Source organism: Leuresthes tenuis, unplaced genomic scaffold (genome assembly GCF_036924035.1).
Source record: "Leuresthes tenuis unplaced genomic scaffold, fLeuTen1.0.hap1 SCAF_15, whole genome shotgun sequence".
Lineage (NCBI taxonomy): Eukaryota > Metazoa > Chordata > Actinopteri > Atheriniformes > Atherinopsidae > Leuresthes > Leuresthes tenuis.
Window position 1 is genome coordinate 1331977 of NW_027325369.1, and position 26208 is coordinate 1358184.

General features: G+C 47.0%; 1 protein-coding gene across 1 annotated transcript; it reads right to left on the reverse strand.

Moving 5' to 3' along the window:
- Nucleotides 1-1850: 1850 nt before the first annotated feature.
- Nucleotides 1851-25037, reverse strand: baz1a (bromodomain adjacent to zinc finger domain, 1A). The gene is made up of 30 exons (XM_072364841.1): nt 24892-25037; nt 24441-24576; nt 22342-22620; nt 21848-22009; nt 19873-19971; nt 16845-16932; nt 16648-16770; nt 15769-16011; nt 15585-15680; nt 12738-12876; nt 12355-12486; nt 11492-11812; nt 11069-11234; nt 10278-10385; nt 9417-9499; nt 8112-8218; nt 7637-7875; nt 7337-7557; nt 7130-7260; nt 6896-7050; nt 6670-6821; nt 6472-6543; nt 6240-6325; nt 5973-6137; nt 5483-5700; nt 5225-5407; nt 4978-5153; nt 4511-4695; nt 3442-3529; nt 1851-3044 (listed from the first exon to the last, which is right to left on the reverse strand). The coding sequence occupies exons 2-30, from the start codon at nt 24551-24553 to the stop codon at nt 2869-2871; spliced, it is 4506 nt and encodes a 1501-aa protein (XP_072220942.1). The 5' UTR covers nt 24554-24576; nt 24892-25037; the 3' UTR covers nt 1851-2868.
- Nucleotides 25038-26208: the final 1171 nt, after the last annotated feature.

Genomic DNA, 26208 nt, shown 5'->3' on the forward strand with positions numbered 1-26208 from the left:
ACTTCACAGGCTGGACAGAAGCTTTCAGCTGAACTTCACAGGCTGGACAGAAGCTTTCAGCTGAACTTCACAGGCCGGACAGAAGCTTTCAGCTGAACTTCACAGGCTGGACAGAAGCCTCCAGCTGAACTTCACAGGCTGGACAGAAGCCTCCAGCTGAACTTCACAGGCTGGACAGAAGCTTCCAGCTGAACTTCACAGGCTGGACAGAAGCTTTCAGCTGAACTTCACAGGCTGGACAGAAGCTTTCAGCTGAACTTCACAGGCTGGACAGAAGCTTTCAGCTGAACTTCACAGGCTGGACAGAAGCTCTCAGCTGAACTTCACAGGCTGGACAGAAGCTTTCAGCTGAACTTCACAGGCTGGACAGAAGCTTTCAGCTGAACTTCACAGGCTGGACAGAAGCTTTCAGCTGAACTTCACAGGCTGGACAGAAGCCTTCAGCTGAACTTCACAGGCTGGACAGAAGCTCTCAGCTGAACTTCACAGGCTGGACAGAAGCTTTCAGCTGAACTTCACAGGCTGGACAGAAGCTTTCAGCTGAACTTCACAGGCTGGACAGAAGCTTTCAGCTGAACTTCACAGGCTGGACAGAAGCTTTCAGCTGAACTTCACAGGCTGGACAGAAGCTTTCAGCTGAACTTCACAGGCTGGACAGAAGCTTTCAGCTGAACTTCACAGGCTGGACAGAAGCTTCCAGCTGAACTTCACAGGCTGGACAGAAGCTTTCAGCTGAACTTCACAGGCTGGACAGAAGCTTTCAGCTGAACTTCACAGGCTGGACAGAAGCTTTCAGCTGAACTTCACAGGCTGGACAGAAGCTTTCAGCTGAACTTCACAGGCTGGACAGAAGCTTTCAGCTGAACTTCACAGGCTGGACAGAAGCTTTCAGCTGAACTTCACAGGCTGGACAGAAGCTTCCAGCTGAACTTCACAGGCTGGACAGAAGCTTCCAGCTGAACTTCACAGGCTGGACAGAAGCTTTCAGCTGAACTTCACAGGCTGGACAGAAGCCTTCAGCTGAACTTCACAGGCTGGACAGAAGCTTTCAGCTGAACTTCACAGGCTGGACAGAAGCTTTCAGCTGAACTTCACAGGCTGGACAGAAGCCTTCAGCTGAACTTCACAGGCTGGACAGAAGCCTTCAGCTGAACTTCACAGGCTGGACAGAAGCCTTCAGCTGAACTTCACAGGCTGGACAGAAGCCTTCAGCTGAACTTCACAGGCTGGACAGAAGCCTTCAGCTGAACTTCACAGGCTGGACAGAAGCCTTCAGCTGAACTTCACAGGCTGGACAGAAGCCTTCAGCTGAACTTCACAGGCTGGACAGAAGCCTTCAGCTGAACTTCACAGGCTGGACAGAAGCTTTCAGCTGAACTTCACAGGCTGGACAGAAGCTTCCAGCTGAACTTCACAGGCTGGACAGAAGCTTCCAGCTGAACTTCACAGGCTGGACAGAAGCCTTCAGCTGAACTTCACAGGCGGGACAGAAGCTTTCAGCTGAACTTCACAGGCTGGACAGAAGCCTTCAGCTGAACTTCACAGGCTGGACAGAAGCTTCCAGCTGAACTTCACAGGCTGGACAGAAGCCTTCAGCTGAACTTCACAGGCTGGACAGAAGCTTTCAGCTGAACTTCACAGGCTGGACAGAAGCCTTCAGCTGAACTTCACAGGCTGGACAGAAGCCTTCAGCTGAACTTCACAGGCTGGACAGAAGCTCTCAGCTGAACTTCACAGGCTGGACAGAAGCTTCCAGCTGAACTTCACAGGCTGGACAGAAGCTTCCAGCTGAACTTCACAGGCTGGACAGAAGCTTTCAGCTGAACTTCACAGGCTGGACAGAAGCTTCCAGCTGAACTTCACAGGCTGGACAGAAGCCTTCAGCTGAACTTCACAGGCTGGACAGAAGCCTTCAGCTGAACTTCACAGGCTGGACAGAAGCCTTCAGCTGAACTTCAGTCTGCCGTCACCTCACCTGAACAGCAAACCTGCTGAGGCAGCAACCTTAAGCTAATGGGAAGCTAATGTTAACCCCAACATGAAGTGTGCCTCTCATGAACTGAGGAGTCTCACCAGAGCTCGGACCCACATTTTTATTCTGGCAGTAACAGTAAAGCACGAGAATGTGATTTCATTTCCATCCTTTCACTCCTCACACAAACCGGCACTTCAGCTGAACATGTTCCCACGTTTCATTCACTGCCGACAGCCTCAGACGGCCATGAAAGAGCCTGGAGCACCCGGCTGCACCGAGGAAGACGGTTTCCTTTCTAATCAGTGGTTTTGTCCCTGAGCAAGCATGAGCAGTTTTCTTCTTCTCTGTCAGTGCAAAGATTCTTCAGTGGTTCTGGGTGACAGAAACATGGGCTGAAATTAGCTGGGACTCTACTGATTCTACAGCACCACGTGTCTGTGTGTCCAACACCTCTGCTACATGTCCGCCACGCACACACACACACACACACACACACAGGAAAGAAATGCCCTGAACACCAGCTGGCTGCAGGAAGGCAACCACAACTTTTCTACATCTAATGAGCTCAAAGTAGCTGCAGTTTTCTCTTTTTCTCTGATCAGGTGAGCATGTGAGGGGGGGTGGAGCTAACGGTACATCGCAGGTCAACTTTTATCTATGCAGGCTAAGTTCTGCGCTGTGGAACTTTTACTGGATGAGCTCTTTTTAAGTGTAGGCCCTCGTTACCTTTGACCTCTGTAGATAGCCTGCTAATCAAATCCACAAACTCTCTGGGGTCAGAGGTCACAAAGGACTGACGCTAAACTAATAACACCACGTGTGTCCATCAGAAAGGCAATAATTCAACTTCTACTCCAGGGGGGGCAGCAGCGAGTCACAGGGGTGCGTTTGGTTCAGTGTCGGGAACGTTTGGCGGGTGGGGCAACGCAGCGTTCTGATAGGCCAAGTCTGCTGAGCTCCGAGTGAAAGAACTGCTGCAGGCGGTGTCCAGCCTTGGCCTCATTAGTGTGGCGGGGATTATACTGAAGACAGTTGGAGAACATCAGCTCCACGTCGGAGATAAAGTCCCCTGCAGACAGCAGAACACACAAATGCAGGTTAGACATCCCTGGGAAACACATTCTCAGAGCCAGATGTATCACAGCTCATTTGTGGACAGAGTCAGGAGGGCACAAACCGGCCTGTGAAGGCTTCACGCTGACGTACAGTACAGTTAAAAAACAAGGGGTTGGAAGAAGAGATGCCCAGCCAGAAGGATCCTCCCAGCTGCCTCTGCTGCCAGGGCCGATTTAGCCCGGTGCCCAATAAAAGCTCGGAATAGCCACTGGACGGGAAAAGGCCATTTTAAGATGAGCCTAAAACCAAATGGACTCTGACTCTGTCTGACACCTTTCCATCAGTCAGCTGCACGCAGGAATCAGTGCAAGTTCAGCTCTACCACCATGCTTTCACAGCTTCTTTCTTACCTGCTGTCTGGTATTCAAAGTTGTTGACTTTCTCTCTGATGGTGCTCAGAGCAATGGGCTTCTTAATGATGTCGTAGTAGTCAGGAACCTGCAAACAGGCACAAACAGGCCAATTACAGTGACTTACAGAGGAAAACGCAACAGGAGGCGGAGCTCAGGCTACAAGTGAGACATCACAGGCTGTCTGAGGCTGAATACACTAATTGCTACATAAAAAGGGCAAAATCGACTCCAGTATCACCCTCCAAGGAACAAGCCCTTTCCATCCAACTGACAATATTACACATCAAGTTATCAATAAGTTTTCCCAAAGCTGTCAGAGCCGTTTAGCCTCAATTACATGATCAATTAAATCTGATCCTCAGGGTTACAAAGAAAAATCACTGAGCTTTTAACATGAATACTGAGCAAATCAACTGCCATGTTTAGTGAAATGGACTCAAATTATTTCTCCCTCTTCCCATTTAAAATCCATTCATTCATTTTCTATGCCCACTTAACCCAACTGAGGGTCACAGAAACCTTCCTGCTGTGGGGCGATGCTCCTTCATAACCAACTAAAAGTGTTCACAGCTTATATTAAACCAGTTTTCAGTGACATCTGGAATCCAGTTTTATTGCACCTTCATCTAAAGGTGACACCCGTGAAAAATACTACGTATCGCCATGATTAGCATCGTTTCTCTCACTACTGATAATCAGTGACACAAGCCAAAAGAAAAAGTGTCACTTTGTTCTGGACGTGCATGTTGAGACCGAGGAAAACGGAGACGGGCCTTTTCAGTCTGAACCCCCCCGGCTTAAGCTGAGAAAACCCAAGAACTCGCTTTACACTGGTCTCCAATGAAAGAAATGATTTCACCCTCTCTGTTGATGCACTTTATTCATATTTTCCACATATGAATCACTGTGTAATAACGGTTGAAGCAGCGCTTCCGGGGACCCAGCCAAACCATTTCACAACTCAAAATGCCAAAGAAAGGTTGAACTGCTCAGCTCTGCAGAGCTGGGAGCCCCCCCGACCTTCAACACCACACCCAGAACATTTGAAAGAAAGAAGCCCAGGTACCTGAGTCCTGGACACCAGCTTCATGAAGGGCCAGCTGTCTTCATGTCGGACCAGCTCCACCGTCAGCTGCTCGCAGGCCGACAGCTCGTGCACCCCCTGGTTCCTCCCAGAGGAGCGCCGGCTGGAGGAGGACGACACCGGGAGAACAGGGAGGACGGCTCTGGATGGTTTAGGTGACACAACACCTGGGTGGACAGCAGAGGAGACACTGAGGTTTGACTGGTGACTCTCAGCTGTGTGCTTTCCCCTCATCCTGATGTGCTGGACACAGAGCACCGTGTGCACCTCCAGCAGCGCTTTACCTGCTGTGGAATGAACATCTGCCCAGTACCGACCCTTCTGTGTGCTTGAAGGGAGCCGGTTCAGTGCCCCCCAGCTGCCTTACCTCCAAACGTAGCTGTGAAAGGCTGCTCAGCTCTGAACTGGGAGGTTAGTGATTTCAGTTTCAGTTGATATTCAGTGTTTACCCGTTGGTCTCTTGTGGGACTCGCGCTGACCAGGTGACGTTTTGGTGCTGCCGTTTGGTGCCGAGACGTCGTGGCTCTGATGGGCGCTGGTCCAGTTCTTTGAGCGTGACGGAGCTTTGTCATTGGTCGTCATGGTTGCCTTTGATGTAGGCTGTGTGGCCTTTTTCCCTGAGGATCTGTGTTCAGTTGTGTGCAGTTAGTTAAGTCTGCTCCAGATTAGAATCAAACCTATGACAACAACACTCACTTGGCGGACGAAGCGTTTTTCCCTGAAGGGGCGGGGCTGTTCTTCGGCGTGGCCTGCTGACCTCTGGGCGTGGCCTGCTGGCCTTTGGGCGTGACCTGCTGACCTCTGGGCGTGGCCTGCTGGCCTCTGGGCGTGGCCTGCTGGCTCTTGCCTTTGGGAGGCAGAGCCTGGCTCCTCTTGGTGCTGCAGAAAAGAACAACCTGCTGTTTTCAACTGCTCGCAGAACTAATGGACCCATCTAAAAACTTCAACAATTACCTCCTCACGACCTCCTCCTCCTCCTCCTCCTCTTCTTCTTCTTCCTCTTCCTCCTCCTCCTCTTCTGACTCCTCCTCCTCCTCAGACTCCTGTTCCTCCTGTTCCTCCTCCTCTTCCTCACTCTCCTCATCAATCGAGGATCGCTGTCGAGACGGAACACGGCTGGATCTCTGTTTGGGTCGGCAGTCTGGGCAGAACCAGTCGCCCTCTGGAACGGCCTGAAACAGTTTGAAAGTGTTTGTAGAGCCGCAGTTTGACACCTGCGCTGCATCACAACGTGCCCCAACATTCACATCCTGTTCAAAAAGGGTTCCTGAACATGTGGTACAATCATTTCTCTCAGGCAGGGAGAGACGAGCCGCTTCATGACATCTGAGGACTCGTCTCGGTCTCTTTGGGATCGTTTTGGTTCTTACTTTAATATCTGCCAAACCTTTGTTGCCTTTGGCATCGTGAATGTTTGGGTCTTTAAAAAGAAGGCTTGTTCTACCTTCAGACGGGGCCTGAGACAGTGCGTGTGGTGTCCTCGGTCGCAGCTGTCACACAGCAGCATGTTGTCTGCATCTCCTTTGCGTCTGCAGATGCGACAGCGGGCGTTGAGGACTGAGCGGGACCACAGGATGCTTCGCTCCAGACTGGAAAGGTGAACAAACACCTGGGAACACATACAGACACCACCTTTAAATAAGTCTCTTGTGAAGAGCTGAGCAGCTCTGCACAGCACAGCCGTCCCAGTCTGGATGTGTGAGACTCTGACCTGAGAGATGCTGGAACAGGACTGCAGAGACTCCCTCCATCGTTCCAACACCGTCTTAATGACCCGCCCACTCTCACTGCCCCCATCTAACAGAGGCACAGAGCAGGAAGCAACTGTTCAGATGATTATTTACAGGAAGTGGCTTTGCTGATGCCGACTGAATTAGATCGATAAACAATAGACATATTTAGTTAGATGGTGTTGTCCTGCGACTGTTAGGATGAAATCATACCATCACTGGCCTGGTCCTCTTCTTTCTTCTTATTCCTCTTCATCTTCTGATCTTTCTTGGACTCTTCCTCACCTGCAGAAGGATGAGACGAGTAGCACAAAAACCTTTTACCTTTGAACCTTTTGCTCACTGCAATGACATCACACAGTGAATCTCATTCATGCCGTAAGACCGTTCCAAGAATGGAGAGAGACCCACCCAGTGGAGCTTTGAGGAAGCGCCTCTCGATGCCTTGTTCAACGTGCCCCAGGGCCTGAGCCAAGATCCGTACCGAGCTGTTGACCGCCTGAGGAGTCCCACTGCCGCTGGTGCCACAGGCAGCCGAGGCATCAGACTTCAGCTCCTGCAGCCTGACACAAAGCTACACATCATGCAACACAATCAGACTAAGCACCCAGTGACAACACGTCAGGGGAGGACGTACCTTTCAGAGCACCGGTCTCTGGCCCTCGTATGGGTGGAGTCCACCTCCATGGCTTCCACCTGTCCATTCGCCCTGGCATTGTCTCTGCCATCAGAGCTGAGCAGCTCGTAATTTCCTGCTTCCAGTGCCGAGCGCCACACCTGTCTGTCCATCACCTTAACCAGTAGAGAGACGGACAGGTGAGGGATGCACCAACGGCTCCAGTCATCTGACAGCATCAGCAGGCTTACTTACTCTCAGAGTTCCAAGGGTTCCCTGGTGGATACGGTCTTCCATGTCCAGCAGTAAGTCTCTCAGTCTCACCTCCATCAGGGTTTGAGCTGCAGCAGTGCATTCTGGGACAGTTTGTGAGAACTCGGGGTCATCTGGACAGATGGGACAGGCGTGTCAGATGGGACAGGATCGTGCACACACAGGACAGGAGTGTGTGCCATCACTTACCTGTGTGCCTGTACATGTTCTGGTCACCGTTCTGCAGCAGCTGCTGAAGTTTGTCTCTGTCCTGCAGGAGCGCCTCCCTCAGGCTGCTCTCTCTGTGACCGCGAGGGTTCAAAGCTTCAATCAGCTGGTCCACCTCTTCCAACGAGCTGTAGAAGAACCACTGGTTGGGACGGTTGACCGGCAGGCCGGTGGCGTGCAGGGGGGCTGGGCTTGAACCGACACTGTGAGGTTGGGAAAGCACGGCTCCGTTAACGCTGAGGATTAGTCTTACTGGTGCAGAGCTGGTTCTGAGGGACCCACCTGTTTCCAGTTGGTGTATTCTTGGCAACTTCTTCATTCTCCATGCTGGTCACCGTGTCGTCGGCAGGTTTTGGGCATGGCTGCAGCATGTCTTCTGTCAGGCCAAAGCAGTCATCCTCCACAAACAGGGCCGAGGCAGAGGGGAGGATCCAGTATCTACGGTACATCCGGTCTCTACCAAGAGGCAGCAGGCAGGTGCAGGCCGCAGCCCTCTGAAGCCGCTCCTGCAGCTCTCGAACCTGCCGGGACGAGACAAACGCTCACTGCTTGGATCCTTCTACTGTGACTGTCATCTTTTTGTCATTTCTACTGAAAAACAAGGTGACAAAAGACGACACCAACGGAAGCTTCAGGTACTGAAGCCTAAAACTGAATAAAAACAAGCTGGAAGTGCTACAGTGACCAGCACAAAGAGACAAGAGGCCACGTGGAAGCAGATGTGTGCTGAGGTGAGCCTGATATCTACACCTCTGACCTTTTCCTGCTCTTTCTCCAGCTCCTCTGCAGTCAGGCTGTAAGGACAGCAGGACGGGGCTTTGGGCTCAGAGTTAGCCTGGTTCTGCCCTTCTTCCTTCTGGTTACCTTTGGTGGAAGAAAACAGGACAACATGAACACACATGTCATACTGCAACTGTCCAAACTAATCTTCAGCTTTAATAGTTTTCCATCGGACTGACTGTCTTTATATGGGAGGCATGCACCTACATCACAGACTCGGCCCCCGAGAGGCAAAAACATTCAACAAGGCCACTGCTGATACTTGTGGGAATGGAAGTACATGTGGAAATAGACAGATAGAACTTTATTGATCCCTGGGGAGGCTCCCTCTGGGAAATTAAGGGACATTTGGGAGGAGCAGCCTGTTGCTGAACAGGCTTCTCTGGTTGCTGAGGAACCACAGACATTAAGATGTGGCCTAAAGTCCTGATATTTCCCAGTTCACCTGTTGTATGCTGTCAGAGTTCATGGAGGAACGCCCCAAAGACTGTGGGCCCTGATGAAATGATGCAGGCCACTGTGCAGCGGTGTTACATCTGAGCAAAGCTGTGGCTCATGACACAGTTCCCCCCCCACTGACCTTAATTTATCACTTTTCTTTTCACTAAACCTGGTGGTCAGTGCTAAAGAGGAGCTCAGGTGTTTCATCAAAGGCTGCAGCTTTATCACGATGTGAGCCTGGAGTCCTGTCGTCAGACTGAGACACGGCTAAACTCTTCCCTCCCTGACGATGCTGTTAGCATGTTGCTCTCAGCGGCACAACCAGGGGTGGTGGTGTTCATCTACAGTAACAACAGCTGGTGTAAGAATGCTAACACCAAGGAGGCTCTGAGTGTGCTGGACCACTCTACCAGTGACTTACAAGCAACACATCCAGAGTGTTTTCATTGTTGCTGGGGATTTTAAATCAGGCCAACATTAAGGCAGTTCTCCCCCATTTCCATCAGCATGTGGACTTTGCACCCATAGGCTCAAACACACTGGACTGAGCCTGCACAAACATGAAGGCAGCCCCCCGCCCCCACCTTGGCTCATCAGGCCATCTCTCTGTAAAGAAGCAGTTCACCCCCACCATAGACTGTTTTCCCTGCCGCCCTCGTTGCATGTTGGCACTCAGTGGGGCATAAAAGAGAAGAGTCACATGTCTAATGACATCACATGTGCACCCACCAGAAAAACTAGGGATAAAATGACAGCAGGCAGGATGCTTTCAGAGGGATAAAAGGAAACCGCTCAGAGGACAGAAAGTACTTTCATTTTAAATTCAGCTCAGGGGCTTTACCTTTTATTGCCGTCATCATCATCTTGTTGGACGGATCAATTTCCTCATCATTGTCCTCGGAGTGATGTTCCACGGGTTCTTCACTGAGGAAAGAGAAGGATACGCCTAATAATACCACTGAAAAATACATTTTTTCCCCCTTCATTTGTAAACCAGTTTTAAGGCTTCAAACGTCTGTTCGTGCATCCTTGGATGATTGCCTCTACAGCAGGGATGTCAGAGGGCCGCTGTCCTGCAGGTTTTAGACGTTTCCCTGCTCCAACACACCTGATTCAGATCGATGCCTCATTAGCAGGTTTGTGTAGAACTTAATGATCTTTTGAAGGGATCCATTTCATCTGAATCAGGTGTGTTGAAGCAGGGAAACGTCTAAAACCTGCAGGACAGCGGCCCCCGAGGACCGGAGTTTGACATCCCTGTTCTACAGCCACACAACAGCATAAAAACAATGCCATATACCTGCAAGTAACAATCAGAACTGCAGCATTTACATGGTTCTTTTGAATTTAGGAAACTAAATCCCAGTCTCTCATCCTTTTTTTATGAATGGGAAGCAACAAAAAACAAACTACTTAAAGCAGTTTTCCCCCATTGTTGGTGTCGGAACCATCGAACTGAAACAAAAAAGATGGATTTTGTTTTCCGCTCCAACTGAAGAAGGCAGATGGCACGCAGGGACAAAAATGAAGTAGTCGAATTAAAATAAATGGCAATGGCCACTCAAAAAGGCAGACATGCTAATGGAAGTTGGACAAAAAGAGGATACAAGCAGGTACGGCAACCATCAAAGTTACATATCTCATATCTGAGAATGGCCGTCTGCACCTTCAGTTACAAACTACTTGTTTTTCTTCTACATACCCATTTGTTTGGAGCCTTTCCTTCATCTCCTGTTCTTTTAGCTTCTCCTCCTTCTCTTTCAGCCTCTGCTCCTGCTCCCTGAGCTTCTCCTCCTTCCGCAGACGAACCCTAAACGTGAGACGAGACGCAGCAGGTCAGAAATTTCAGCAAAAATCACTCCATTTTATGCACTTACACAGCTGGGATTGACCAAATTCTGCTCAACATTCCCCTAACGGATACATTTAACCAGCTGGATTCATAATCTACAGAGTTAAATGTTCCCTTTAAGGCTCATCTTTTGGTCTCTTTGTTGCCTCCCCGACTGCTCTGCATTTTGGTGGACGGCCCTCTTTGGGCATATTATATTTTGTAATGATGGAGACCTTATTTAACTGATAATGTGACTTGGTAATTCCTTAATGTCACTGTACACAACTATCTCCCAAAGAATTATGACCTTCTGCCTAATATTTAGTCCTCCTCCTGCCGCCAACACAGCTGTGACCGGTCAGTGTGGACAAAGAACATCTGAAAGTGTCCTACAGTGTCTGGTACCGGGACATTCCCATTTTCTTTCCAGCTCTGAGGCTTATGGGGTGATTAAAAGTCTTTAAAGTGTAAAGAAACCATCAGATTTGTATGTGGGGAGTTTGAAGCCGGTCCTGATCTTTGATAAGGACGGCCTTCCTAAGCAGCTGACAATGCAAACATGTTCAGGTGGGTTGGAAGAGTCAAAGAACATGAAAATGTAATGAGACGACTTGTACATGTGTGAGAAGAAACTTGGACACTTTAATAAGTGTACACACCTGTGTGCGGCCTCCTCCCTCTCTCTGCGATGCTGTTCAGCTCTGACCTCTCTCAGTTCCTGTCTGGCTGCCCTCTGCTCCTCCACACAGTCCTCAATCAGATCTCTGCAAGAAGCCAACGTCAACAGCTTCCCGAGCAGAGCCTGCAGGATCTTCAGCTTCTCCCCTGCAGACGCAGAAAGAAATGAATATCCATTGAATATCCATCACCAGCACGTTTCTGGGTCTGCAAGGCTAATTAGCATAGGCTACATCAATAACTAGTCAATTAACTTACACAACCAAAACCATTTTTTAACTACCACAAAAGCAGCTAAACAGACACCCAGAATCTTACTTTACTTCTCTGTCTGGGATTGAGTTATGGTTCAAATAAAAATGCTCAATTGATCTGATTGAGTGAGTCCAGCTTTAAAAGCAGACCTGGTGTGAGGTCATACACCGGTGTGCATGACAGCCTTTTCAGCAGCGCGGGCTCAGCCAGGCGCAACTCCACACATGGATCATCTGTAACAGTGAACCCGCCCTGCTTCTGGTAGCGGAACTTGGCGTTGCCGTGGTTACAGTCGGCGCCAGAAGCCAGGATGTGCAGACGCAGGATTTCTGACAATGTGCAGCTGTCCAGATCCAGCTGTTTGAGACTGCTGCCCTGATGGAGCTGAGGCCAGGCTGCAGCCAGTGAAGCGACAGCACTCAGAGCTGACCGGGCAGGGTCCGGGTCATCATCCAGAGCCTCCCACAGGTCTGCAGAGACACGGCTCACAGACTTTTAACACATTCCCACTGAACCACTAACAGTAACAACACGATGAAAAAGCCTAAAAGTCCTGCATCATGTCTTGGTAGAAGGATCAGAGCAAAGCGCCACAGAGCTGCTGCAAAGCTTATTCTTAAACATTTGCACTGCAGTCAAGACGGTTATGGTATGCCTTGGAGTAATCTGCCCATAGATGGTCCTTAAACAGGTTTTAACTTTGAGTTGGACTTCTCACAATGCTTCTGTCCTATGTAATAATAATATATACACAACAAGTTAAAAAAGAAGAAGAAGAAGCTTCAGTTTTGCCATGTTTCATAACTGTTGAAATGATTCTTATTTTTTTCCCCAGTCACCATAACATTAATGGATGATTTTGCTCAAAATCTTCCTCCTTTAACACAAAAAACATCTAATGGGCATGTAATGAGATGAGAAACCAGTTCAGATATCTATAAGCAGGAAAACGCATTCATAGAGTCCTGATGATGCCCATCCCTGATGGGAACCCTGTACACGTTTGTCTGACCTTCAGCTTGATCTTTGGCCACCTCCTCTTGCTCCTCATCCAGAGCCTGAAAGATGGCTGTCAAGAAGAAGAACAGCAGCTCACACAGAGGGCCTTCGGGGTCAGCGCTAACCAGAGCCTCCTCCAGAACCTCTGTGAAGAGAAGAAACATTGTCAGAAGCAGCACCACCTCCTACGACTCTGTGGCACAGCTCCTAAAAGAAGAGGAAACCCTTACAGAGTCCAAAACTGATCAAACTCAAGGATCTTGTTGGAAAAAAAAACTCCCTCCATGTCACATAGTTTGGATCAACTCACAGAACACCAACACCAGACTGACAGGGACTGAGAAAACAATGTAAAGAACCAGTCCATCCAGCAGGGTTTGTAAGAAATGTTCTAACCCAGAGAGATGCCGTCGGGGAATTCGTCCTTGAGGTCAAAGGCCTCACCAAAGGCCCGCAAGAACTCCAGAACCATAAGAACCTCTCCAAAGAGCTCTGCTGGAAGGCGAGTTCTCACTGGAACAGGACTGGGTAACTCCTGATGGAACAAAGACAAAGATCCACCTTCAGCAGAGAGGAATTTTAGCAAGAATTAACAATTCAACACATTCAAAATGTTTGAATGCTACAATCTTTTTGTAGCTTTGCAAAAACAGCGTATCAGAACACAACAGGTGATGTGCACAAAATGAAAAACTCCACAACCAAGTCTCTAATCCTAAAGTCGAGTCCCAACTGAACACAAGCAGGAAAGCTGATGGTTTGATCCTGTGCAGTGGGCCATGGAGGATACCAACTGGGATCCCAACAATTTAAACATTCAGCCTGGTACAAGCTCATGGTGGCTTTCTAACAGGAAATTTTATTTGGTTTTCATGGCCAACTCACTGGTGTAACCAAATGCCATGAATGCATGCCGCAAATTCATTCTGCTGAACAGAATTCCACCAAATTTGGTCTAGGGCCAGAATAAAAGAAACACCTTGACAGCTGCCATCACTAACAGAGGTGAATGATGTAGCTTCAGCTCAAAGACTACAGACAAAGGGCTGTTTGAAAGGAATTGTTGGAGTGGGCATGGTTTTATGGAAATGCCATAACTCACTGGCTTCGTCTTCAGGAAGTGCCTGGAGATGAGTATACATTAGTATTCTCAGGCCAACCCAGATGGGGCCCAACAAAATGCTTCAACTTTCTTCCTAAACAAGCCTACAGGAGTGTGTCACTTTCTCATAATTACCTGCTATATAATGAATTTACTGGGTATTAAATTATGTAGACCTCACCCTAAACTCTTTCCTCACTTGGTGGGGACTTGAGGGAAAGATTTTACCAACAGCTACTTTCAGATTGAGCTAAAAACACTGAAAAAGAGATGGCTTGTGACCACAGACTTAACCACGATGAGCTCTCTCGGTGGATAATGGGAATGGACACTCACAGGTGACATTTCTTGCCTTGTATGCAGAGCCTCTCCTTCACAGTGTCCAGGATTACACCAGCTGTTGTTAACAACCACTGAAATACCTCCAACTTTTCTTTTGCCACTACTTCTGATATCTTAGTGCACCTGTTTAGTCTGACAGCCAGGTCAAGAGGTGTTTCGAGTCCCTTTTATATGTTCTATGTTATATATGTTATATATGTTCCTGCACCAACGTCTCAGTGCCGAGCATAAAAGTGCTTTCCTGACACCGTGAGAGCTCCAAGCTCATTCATTTCATCTTCTTGAGATCTCACATCACTCATGAAATCCAAAGCTCCTTCACAAATTCAGTGTTTCCTCTTCCACTCGTTAGGAATTTGGGGTCTTTTTCCAGGAATTAGTTGGGTTCTAAGAAGCTTAATCTGCTAAACTTTTTAATGGCACGGTATGAGCCATTCTCCCAGTTTAGGGGTCATGGCCCCAAGTGCTCATATTACCCACATCTTTTCAACTTCCTGCTTCAGCCCTGAGTATTTTTCAAGCTTCTTGCGTTCCGTCTTCCTGATGCTGCCGTTACTTGGAATTGCGACACCTTCCTCTGCAGTCTGTCTGGCTGGTTAGCCCTCACCGGTTTACCAGTCTGAACCTGGAAGTCTCACAGGATCTCAGCTCTATCCTCCTCTTCCACCTTTGGAGATGTTTCCCACTTCAACTTTGGGACTTCCAAATTATGCCCCAGAGCGGGCCATAAGTTTAGCATCAGGTACCATGTTGATTTAACAGCTTAAAAGAGCCAAAATTCATGATTTTAAGCCAATAATCTTGTTCAAATGGGACTGTCCCCGTAGGCACAACATCCAATCCAATCCAATTTGATGTCTTAAGCACTTTAGAAGAAGCACAGTGGACCAAAGTGCTGCACAGGATAAATAAAAACAGTAGGTCAGGTGCAACATAAACTGCACGGGTTACATAAAGTAACATAACGAGTTTAAGTGTAGAACAAACTCGACTAGTTTAACAGAGGAGCAAGCAGAGACATCCTGCTGACCAACCAGAAACTATCCATTCAACAGCTACAGACAAACATTTACACTAAAAATCATTTCTGTTTGCTTGAAGGACAAAAAGAAAATAAGGAAATGGTGCACATTAGTTCATGGTGATGATTAAATAAGCTCCGTTTTTAAATCAGCTCAGAAAACAGTTTGGATTAAACTGTTTTCCAGTGTAGCTCATCCCATGTCTTTGGGGCCACAGTAATATCTGTTTGTAGACCACAGCACAAGGAGGAGATTCAAACGATACATAGGAAGAGCCATTTAAAGCCACATAATGACGTGGCTTCCTGCAAGGAACCAGAGCAAGGCTCCAACACCGGCCCAGCACAAAGAACCCATCCAAGTTGGTCAAAAGGGTAAAAGTCTGGCAGCCCATCAGCTATTGTCTGGTGATTTAGCCTCTGGGGGACCAACCAACGTTTTTGGTCATTCAGCATCGACAGGTCCTTTAGATAAACGGCAGTCTGATGATAACTGCTGCTTTGGAGGTCATGGTGCAGCCGAGGCTCGCCTCCTTACCTTTCCACATACACCTGGCCTGTGTTCAAGCAAATCCGGCTCATATCCAACTTCCACACTAGTATTTATTTAGCCATTTAAATTGTACATCTTTTTCTTTCTTGATTCTAAATATATTCCTTTGATTAATGACTTTCATCTTTTTATTGTCAGCACAAATAGTTTAAATGTTCAGCACATTAAAATGTAAAAGCTGCTTAATCACCATGTTTCCAACTTGAGAGACCTTTTGTTTCCTACCTTCAGGTCTTCACACTCCATGTCCTCTCTGGGTTTGTTCCACAGCTTCAGTCTTTGAGCATATTTTTTCTTCTCCTCCTTCAGTTTCTCTCGTTCCTATGAATCAGGGTCATAAGGTCATAATGACACTGACTGAGAGTCAAATGAAAAAAAACAAAAGCTTTAGATAAAATCAGTTTCCTACCTTCTCTCTCTCCAGCTTCCTGCGCTCCTTCTCTTCCCTCTTCCTCTGCTTCTCCTCCTCAAACCGCCGCCTTTGCTCCTCCCTCACCTTGTCCTTGTCCTCCTTCTCCCTCCTCTTGGCCTCCTGGGCCTCTTCCCTCTCCTTTCGCAGTCGAGCTTTGTCCTGAGCGGCAGCAGTCATCTCTTCCCTCTTCTGCAGTAGCTTCAGCTTCTCCTCCACCGCATTTAGTGGCAACGGACCCGCCTGAAAACGTGACAACTTTCAGTCCTCAGGAATATTGATCCAAGCTATAATAATCACAAAAAACTATTTCCAAGAGGGCAGACATAAAGGTGTATGAATAAGAAACAAAAGGGTGTACCATGTCCCTCTAAAACCATCAGAATGACTTAAAAGCAGGGGAAGGAAAACAAAGTACTTGGATTGGAGAGGTTTTTCTCCAATGAACAATCTAACAACACGAGTAAGGCTTGTAGGTACAGGAAAGCAGAGCTGGCTCACTCCACTTGTAGCAAGTCAAAAGCTTACAAAATAAGAACTGAAATCAATGTCCTCCTCATGGCCTGAATAAACTCTGACCTGCTTTGGAAACACATGAAAGATTTATCTCTGCAGCAGTGGTTTCAGATCGTCTCTATCATATCCCAGAGGTGGGCAGCACGCTTATCTTTATTTACTAGACAAAGGGTCCACAACACCAGACAGGAATCAAAGTGGAGGCTGTGCAAAGAAGCCTCTGGGACAGAAATAAGACTTTTTTCTTGCACATTGTTATTTCTGTGAATGTTGCACAATTAATGGAGCATCTACAGGGAGTAATGTGTGTAATGTCTTCAGACTTGTTTTAACAGATGCAGAGCAACAGTAATGATGATGTACCTGTCTGGGTGAGCCATGCCCTCCACCATTAGAGGAGGGGCTGAAGGGGAAAAGGGGCGGCTCATCAGGGAAGAACTGAGAGAAAGCTTGTTCGGTCAGCCGGTACTTCTTCACTGTGGAAGGCTTGGAAGACACAACCAGTTAGGGGTCTGGTTAAAGGGATTTATTTGGAAAGCAGGTATGAGTAATGTCCTTACCTTGAGTGAGATGATCCCTTTCTTAGGCTCACAATGCTGCTTGAAGAGCAGCTTCAGTCTCTCTCTGGACAGAGTGGATTTCCTACGACTGAAAGGCCACAAACGTTCATCAGATTAACGACTCATTTAGGCCTGAAACCAATGATCATCCTCTCAGGGCCCTGACAGATGAGGTGGGACTGACTGGTACCCCCCAGCAGACCAGGCTCACACTGATCAGCATGCTCAAGAAAAATCTGCTTTAAATCTAACTGATGCAGTTCATTCATACCTCACTGCTAATTTGTTCTAGATGCACAGACCAGGATTCTTAGGGTCAGAACACACTGGGAACCACTCGAATCTTCTCACCGACAGGCCACGACAATCATTCCCTCTGCTTACAGATACATACAGGCCGGTTTTTTCCTTTAATAGCAAGTTTAGGCTGCGTGTAGTTGTAGAAATTAACCTTCTACATGGCAGTTTAGCTAGGTTTTTAAATGATGCTTTCCAGATATATCATCACCGATCAAAGCATTATGAATCAAACTTTATCAAAAAGCGGGACAACTACATCTTCGAATGTCACCGCAGCCCGTGTCTGTGTGGTCAGATGTGGGCTGCATCGCTGCATCTGCCACAGAATGCCGCTGCCAGTGTGTTCTGACCGCCTTCATCGGATCTGTCACAGCAGGAAGTCTGAGCGCTGAGATCTGCACGGATACCAGAGACGTCTTCAACAAGACAATTACAGGGAGGCAGTAAAAGTGTTCAGCATCACTTAACTGTCCTTAACAGGGATGGGATGTCACTTCAGTTCAAATGCGTGTAAAGGCAGAAGTAACAAGTGTACATCCTTATGATGGGTGCAATAAATATCCCCAAACAGTCTGATTTTTAAATGAATTTCTGCACACTGCACTAAATGCCAGTTGTAAGACAGGATCAACAGCCTTTAGCAGAGAACATCAAGCCTTTTAGTGAATCAGCAGCAGCGTTCGTTTGATTAACAACTTCTCCAGGGCCTTGTACTATGAAGTAGGAGCAGTGACTTAGTCAGGTCACCTCAGTCTCACAAAACCAGTTTACTGCCTCTCACCGAGGCAACATATGCTGCAAGCTAAGCTGCTCCAGCGCAGTTTGTGTTGTGTAACAGCACTGACAGCAGTGTTTGTTCCTTTAGTTAAAAACCCATCTAAATGTTTCACTTTCACCCAGAAGCAGCTCCATGAGCATTCTCTAAGTTCAGGGAGATGCTAAGCTAAAAGAGAAAGATTACTCTGAAACTTGAGCTCGAGTAGGATTCAACAGTTGGGTAAAAACCATCAATAAGCTCTAAAATATACGCAGCCATTTGCTCGGAGCCGTGCACCTACCAGCTGCTCGTGTCCACACTTTCTAAGACATCCAGCTAACATTTAAAAAAGAAACAAATCTCCAATGAGAAACAAAAAGCCTTGTTTGGTAGCGGGCTGCATGAGGCGCCCCACAGCAGGGGCCTCCTGGTTTGAATCCCGGCTGGCTCTTCCTGTGTGGAGTTTGAATGTTCCCCCCGGGTATGTGTGGGCTCTGAAAATGTCTTCATCATCAGTTTGCTTCAGTGTGTTTGTTCCAGCGCAGACCCACTGAACACGGTCTCCTCCGCCTTCAGTACCCCACTGTGAGGGAATCTGCCTGTGAGCTTTATTGGTGACTCTAAATTATCCCTTGGACTGAGTGTGGATGGTTGTTTGTCTCTGTGTGGCCCTTTGGACTGGGTCGCCCAGTTAGGGCTGCCCTCGATTGGCTGTATTAACGTTACACTTTGCTGCAGGAACATGTGGTTCCGCCCACAGACGGGTTCACATGTATCTGCGTTGGGAACTGTAGTAGAACCGGTTAAACGATGCCACCGAGGTCTAAAGCGTGGCTCCATTTCACCAAGATTGATGCCAACAGAGCGCGATGCAACATGTGCCAAAAGTCATCGCTGCTAAGGCCAGCAACACGACTAATCTAATGAACTATTTGACCTGCACAAAATCAATTTAAGAGCAGAAAGTTGCTCCGTCTTTGACTGCAAGAAGGTCGGACCGCAGCCATCCTCCTCTCAGCAGTCAGAGTCAGCCTGTGGCCACAGAGCCGAGCGGCATCATTCAAAGTCTCCACCTCTGGACTCGGCTTCATCTGAGAGCACCGAGGAGGCGCAGAGTGTGGGATTATAACAGGTAACGTTCAGGGAAATCCGGCAGTAATCTCAGTAATATCAGTTACTGCAGCTTAATACTGCAGAAAGCAGACATGTTGATGTTTCTGAAGGAAAACTGCTGAGTGAAAAGTATCCTCAGTGTGGAGGATGGTGTTAGACACCAACCTGCCACCTGTTGGCAACTGTTCTACTCTGGAAGTTATTCGTTATAAATTTTTTCTGTAAGAAAACTGCTTGGACTGGAAAAATAGACAACTTTATTAATCCCTTTGGGAGAGATTTGGACTGTTATGTCTCATGTAATTTCCTTTTTGTTAGAATTGATTTTATAAAATTGGTATAGAATAAAAAGTATCGTTCAGGTACCGGTATGGAACATTTTGATTGATACCCAGCCCTACGCCCAGTGATAGCTGGATCCAGCCTGAGTCGGATCAAGCGGGTACAGGAATGGATGGATTTCAATTGCTGTAATGACACAAAACTCTAGAGTACCAAGGTTCTCACATATGGCAGAGGAGGACCCTTGAAACACATAACTTCAATGAAAACCAGCAGAACTATTCATTTTTGGCTGCTTTGGCTGCAGCAGCAGAGTAGTTTTGCATCAACATGACTCATGTATATGTAGGGCGTAGTTTGATCTGAGAAACATTGTCCAGATGCTTGTTTCTGATTGGTCATCTGGTGTCAATACTGCCCCTTTTAAATGAGAGCACACATATCCATGCAGGACTGGGTAACTGACTCATTGTGACAGCACTTAGCATGAGATTGATGGTTAGGGTCAGCTGAGGCTGGTAAAAGGTGCTGTGAATACGTTAAACCTTCTTCGTGGCCCCGGGTGAAGCTTCTCACCTGATCTGATTGGCTTTGACAGTAAATGGCTCACTGTGTTCATCCTTCATCATCTTTACTTTGTACTTGAATACTGACGGACTCAGAAGCTTCTTCTTCCTGCAGACAAATACAAACACAGATGGTTTTATCACGAGAGAGCATCCTAGCATAGGTGAGCATTGTGCACCGCTGTCGCTCAGTCCTGCGATGCCACATTCTTATAGATGTTTTATTCTAATCTGGGTTGGTTCTGATTGGCTGTTCAGCATACCCAGTGGAAACAAAGCAAATGGCTAACTCAACATTTCTCAAACAAGCTCAAATTGAAGGACTTTTAAAGCATTTTCAAGGTAAATTTTCAAGATTTTCCAATCCCTTGCTGTGGTGATACATTTCTTACACTTAAACAGAACTTAAATACTCAAAAAATACTCTACAGAACCGTACAGTACTCTACAGGTGACAAATAAAACGGAAACACAACAAAGCTGACATGGGTGCCAAAACAACTGAAGAGCATCTATTTTCTGCCAACTTGAATCCTCAAACAGAAAACAGTTCACCACATCTAGACACTGGGATTTTTGTCTGTTCTTCAAAGCCAAACTGCTCCAGTTCCTCCAGGTTCTGCTGGTGTTGAGAATCTTAATGTCTCCACTTCAGCAGTCTGCTTGGGGTCACAGTCCTGCTCTGTCCCTTATTCTGACCAGTTTTCCAGTCTCTACTGATGAAAACCATCATGATGCTGCCACCACCATGCTTCACTGTGGGGATGCTGCTCTAACCGGGGGCTCACACCAAAAGCGGCGTGAGCGGGCAGCTGCCATCCATTTTCAATGAAAGCTGGCATCAATGAGCGTTGAGAAAGGCTCAACTTTATGCAAATGAGCAGTGACGCGACAACAGCCAATTAGGGCCGATCTGGATTCCGAAGGCGGAAAAAAGCGGAAAACGGCAGAGCACAAACACAAAGAAACACAAAGAAGGCCCAGAGTATGATCCATGGTGAAAGAGGGAACCGATGTATGGATGGATTATTATATATATATATATATATCTGCTAGTTGCTATACATATAAGCCCCGCCCCTTTGGCCGCTTCCGGCGGCAGAAGAAGTACAAGCGGCGGGTTGTGAGCGTCGTGAGCAGCTGTGGTCGCTCACAACGCTTTTGGTGTGAGCCCCCGGTTAGGGTGACAGGAGAGGTTGGCTTCCCATCAGATGTAGTTTCTCTTGAAGCCAAAATGTTCCGTTTTCGTCTCGTCTGACCGGAGAACCTTCTTCCGTATGCTTGGGGAGTCTCCCACATGCATTTTGGTGGACTTTTCTGACTTTTTTTCCCAGCCACTCTTCAGTAAAGCCTTGCTCCATGGGGTGTACAGCTTATAGTGGTCCTACGATACATCAGTCCTCTCTGTGGAGCTTTCCAGCTCCTTCAGGGTTACCTTTGGTCTCTTTGTTGCCCTTCTAACTGATGCCCTTCCTGCCCGGACTTTCCCTGTTCTTTCCATTTTGTGATGATGGATTTAATGCTACTCCATGGGAAGTTTTTTCCCTTTCCTTTCCCTTCCCTGATTTGTACTTCTCCACAGCTTTGCTCCCGATCTGTTTGGAGAGCTCCTTGGTCTTCAGGGTGTCGCTTACCTGGTGGTGCCTTTTTATTAGTGGCATTGACTCTGGGGCCTTTCAGAACATGTGTGCTATAGCACCAGATCTTATTTAGGGGCTTCATAGCAAAGGGGATACATGCCTTTACATGTACTCATACACAGATGTGGTTGAAACCAGATTGAACCACCCGGGTCAGTTACATGTAGCAAACAGCAGAAAACAATGTGGAAACCTGTTAGTTTCACACAGCTTTTCAAACACAGGTGAAAGAAGATGGCTGCGACAGTTCTACGGATCATTTCAAATCATGTGGCAACCAGCTGAGGAAGCGCTTCTGAATCCAAGGTCTATGCACTGTGACTTGATGGCGTCCGATCTACTGACCCGTTGACCTGTGCCGTGGGACTCTGGAAGGCGTGGCTCTCATCATCGCTGTCACTTATGACAATGGTGTCGACATCGGCTGGATTAGTGTGCCCGTTAGTGACTGGCGCTCCCGTAGCACTAGAGTAAGGCGAGTGCACCTGCAGGATCTCACACACATGCCTGAAACACACACAAAAGCAGTGTGTGTTAAGGTGTGCATGCTGGGTTATGAAGACACAAATCACTCAATTTATCGAACAAAATCCAAGATATAATGGACTTTGAGTTCCTGAGCCAGACAACTTCTTATAAACTGGCATCAAAGGAATACAAGCCTTATAACTTGGATGAAATACTGGATTTAATGTGAGCTTTCTCTGTAAAATCCCCTGTGGTGACTCGGTGCTACAGAAACGAACAGAAACTCACTTCAGTGGACAGGAATCGGAGGGAGAGGGCTTAACTCGGTGCTAACAGAGACAGCTGCTTTTGCTTGAGTTGGCGCTCAGTACCTGGCTCCGTTGCGTCTGCTGACATCCACCATCTCTCCAGGGAAGAAGCGGTCTTTGACGAAGCTGTGAACGTCTTCGCAGAGCTCCGTCAGCCTGCCGCGGCGACTCAGAGCAGCCAGGTGGAGCAGGGGCACCACCAGGTACTGGGGGAAGCTCTGGAGACTCTGCCTCGCCCGCTGCTCACTCTCCACTGCCTCCAGGTAGGTGAGACCAGCTCGGCCCGTCAATGCACAACTCCACACCAAACTGTTACAGAGGATGGTCCTCTCAAAGAACTCACTGCGGAGAGGGGCAGAAAATCAGATTTACATGCTCCCACACACTTGATCTGAGGATTTCATTCATCTAATTAACTTCTATAATTAATCTATGATGTCAAGTTAATCTAATCTAATCTAAGTGACTCTCAGAGTTATCTCTTCAGCTGATGAATCGTACTCAGACTGCAGACAAATGGGGAGCAGCTGAAGAGGAGAATAACGTAACACTGCCCTTACAGTTGTGGGATGCAGCACAAATCCCAGCGCGAGCCCTGCACATGCACAGCCATACAATGAATTTGTTGTCAGGTTGAAGAGGCCACAAAGACGCCACCAAAAGATCACATGACTGTGAAACCAAAGCCATGAGCAGCGGTATCACAGCTGCTCGGCGCGCCGAGGCTGCTCCAGGTGCATAACAAAAGTGAACGTTTGACAAAAAGAGTCCGAAGCTCGTAGTTTTAAGGTTCACAAACTTAACCGTTTGGCCATGTCCTTCACCTCTGCAGGAGGTGTTCAGGAGGACACTTTCCTCATCACATCTATCTAAAGGAGGTTTGTGATGCTGAGCTCAGCTTTCAGGGTGATGATGCATCTCTCCACAGAGCAAAGAGGGTTCAAACTCTTCTCCAGGACAGACACATCAGCCCAATGACATGAGCAGCAAACAGTCTGGATCTCAGTCTGTTCAGATTTAAGGAGGAAAGGAAGAAAATGCTCCATGACGAGCCTCCATCCTGCAGAGCTGATCTGTGTATTGATCTTTTACCAAATTAGAAAGAAAAAACTGAAGGAACGTCCTCTCAGTGATGTGATTGTACCATTGAGCGGTTCATTAAAACACATCTGACTGACAGAAATCATTGGGATCACACTTCTATCTGGTGACCATCTATTCTTCTTCCACTCTGATCCGTCTCAAAAGAAGCCAGCTGAGTAAAACAGTGGGTTTTCTCCCAGAACATGGTTCCATCAGAAGGCCTTTTTCTATTTGTTCATTTACTTTTATAGACTTATCATTTTTCAATATTCCCTCTTTTATTATCTTTTTTTATTATCTCCTCCAAACACAAGCCTGCTGGCACAGTCAAAGCACAGTTCAGTTGAGGAGTTCAGGGACCGTTTCTTTGCATTTCTTACACACAAATATCATTTAGTAAATGTGCAGAAGCATCATGAGTAACAGCAGCAGCAGAATAGAGAACTAAAACACCATCTACGACCTGGATAAAATGCCTGTAACTGTAGGTGTCCAAGCTTGATCTTTTCTGGCCAATCTAACGTCAACGCGGATGAAAAGTACTTTAAGTAGGAAAGGAAAAAAGTACTGTAAACGTTGCTGAATGACGTATATGGTTTCGGATGATTTGGTACGATGAAAGGTGAAAGTAGAGCAACTTTTAAACTAGTTTTGCCTCTAAAACGGGTGTAACTACCCTTTAACTGGCCCTCAACAGAACGGCTTAACGGTCCGAGATTAAGCACGAAGGCTCCAGCCGGACTAATGGCTCTGAGCTAACGGCTAAAACTTCCCCTCAGAGCGGCCGCTTCACTGCTAGCTCCAGCAGCTAACCGCCGCTTTAGCTCGTTTAGCTAGCCAACGTTACACCTGTCCCGGCTCGGGCAATCCTTCCCCAACACTCGCTACCTGCGTTTCCGGCTTTCCACCGGTGGATACTTACACCGATTAAAGTTTCCACTTCAAATCAGAGTCAAGCTATTTGTTTCTTTACTTATTTAATTGTGTCTTGAAGTTTCCCAAACTGTAAGTCAAACAATATCCCAGCGTTGCTCTCAGTAACTCAAACATATGAGCCAGGTGGGCTGGTGACTACTTACTCGTAGGTCCTGAAGATTTCATGGGTGATTTTACAGAGAAACACTTCTTCCTCCGGCCGCAGGTCCGCCGGCGGTTTTTGTCGGATAAAGGCTTTTCTGTGGAGTAGCGGCATTTTTTTGTTGCTCCGCTTCCACTCTGGAAGGAAGAGAAGAGTAACCGAGTGACTCACAAGATCAAATATCACACATAAACTCCGGCGAAACACATCAAACTACAGCCCAAGATGGGACACTGCTCCGCAGACTGAACGTGCCAGAGGCCAAGCCGTGTGGCAGGAGTGAGGAGGAGGAAAGCGGGTCTTTTGTTAGACGCGCCGATAATCTGTCCACATGGAAGTATCTCTCCTCACCATCTGAGCCAAAACACCCAACTCTGGCCCGACTAAACACAAAGCACGGATCAACCGACAACTACTGGGCCACAGAAAAAAAGTGTTCTGGCGGTTTTTACCAAGTTGTTTGACGACGAGACGATAACCGGCGATCCAAACTGAGGAGGAAGAAGTCCGGGCTAAATCGGCTCACTGGCGGCTTGTTGACGAAGTTTTCATTTACTTCACGGACTCGCTTTCAGCTGGGAAATTTCAGTGCTTAGCTGTCGTTTTTGCGACGCGACTGTACGCAAGAGCACTAAACTGCGCAAATTAAAATGTTGGTGATTAAGCTGAAGCTGTACTTTCCCACATTGAGAAAGAACACGTTTTTTTTTATATGTAAATATCTTTATAAAGGATTAGGCATATAAACAAACACGTTTAAAAAATAGTTTCTAGATTAATTATTGTAGACTAGAGTGGAGAAAAACAAGAGACAAAGGAGTCCATGTTTAACTTGAATAAAAGTTTTCAAGGCACAGAAATATTTAGAGTACTCATGGCTTTCAGGCTTGTTAGTCTTTTTGTAACAACTGTAGTTGCTCAATGAGTGAATAATACACGTGCACCAGGTGTAAGGACCTACACATTAATTCTATAAAGGGTAGCATGAGACAAAGTTGGCATTCACACGGTGCCTGTCTCCCAATTCCCGTTAGTTAAACCACAGAGACGACGGTTTGCAACAGGTCTTACAGGACCACTACTCATCCGACAGCGGGAAGGGGCAACGGCGTCAACCATACGTGTGTGGTGCAGCGGTAATTACGGTCCCTTGTGCTACATGAGGTAACTAGGAACTAAGGCAAGGTTAAAAGCACTGGAGCACATTGAAAGCGTGATTTAACTGAAAATATTACAAAAAAGTTTTGTTAATTAGGATAAAAATAACATCAACCAAGTGACTCAGCGACACTTACAGAGTTTTAAAGTCAAGTTTATTTTAACAGTGATATTGGGTTTTTCCAATTGGTCCATTTACATGTATTGAAATGGAACAAGCTATAAAGTCCACCTTCTGGCCATCCCTCCTCTAAAGGACTTCTTTTTAGTTAGTAATTCCATATATATCACATCTGTAACTGAAATTCATTCAATAGTTCTCTCCAATCAGCTTATACCTACTATATCAAACCACCTATAACCTCTTCAAAACCTCCCTCACAGCAGACAGACTTCAACAATCATCTCTCCAGAGAATGACATCCTTTATTAAACTGAATTACTCCCCTATCTTCTCACCATAAACACAGCAAACAGCAAAAGTAGTTTCTAAGGGGTTATGTTTTTCATAGTCATCAGATAAGCATATAATCAAACAAACAAACTAATTAACTAATTAGTACATTAAAAGAAAAAGATATTTTCTTCACCAACAAACAACAAACTACCAT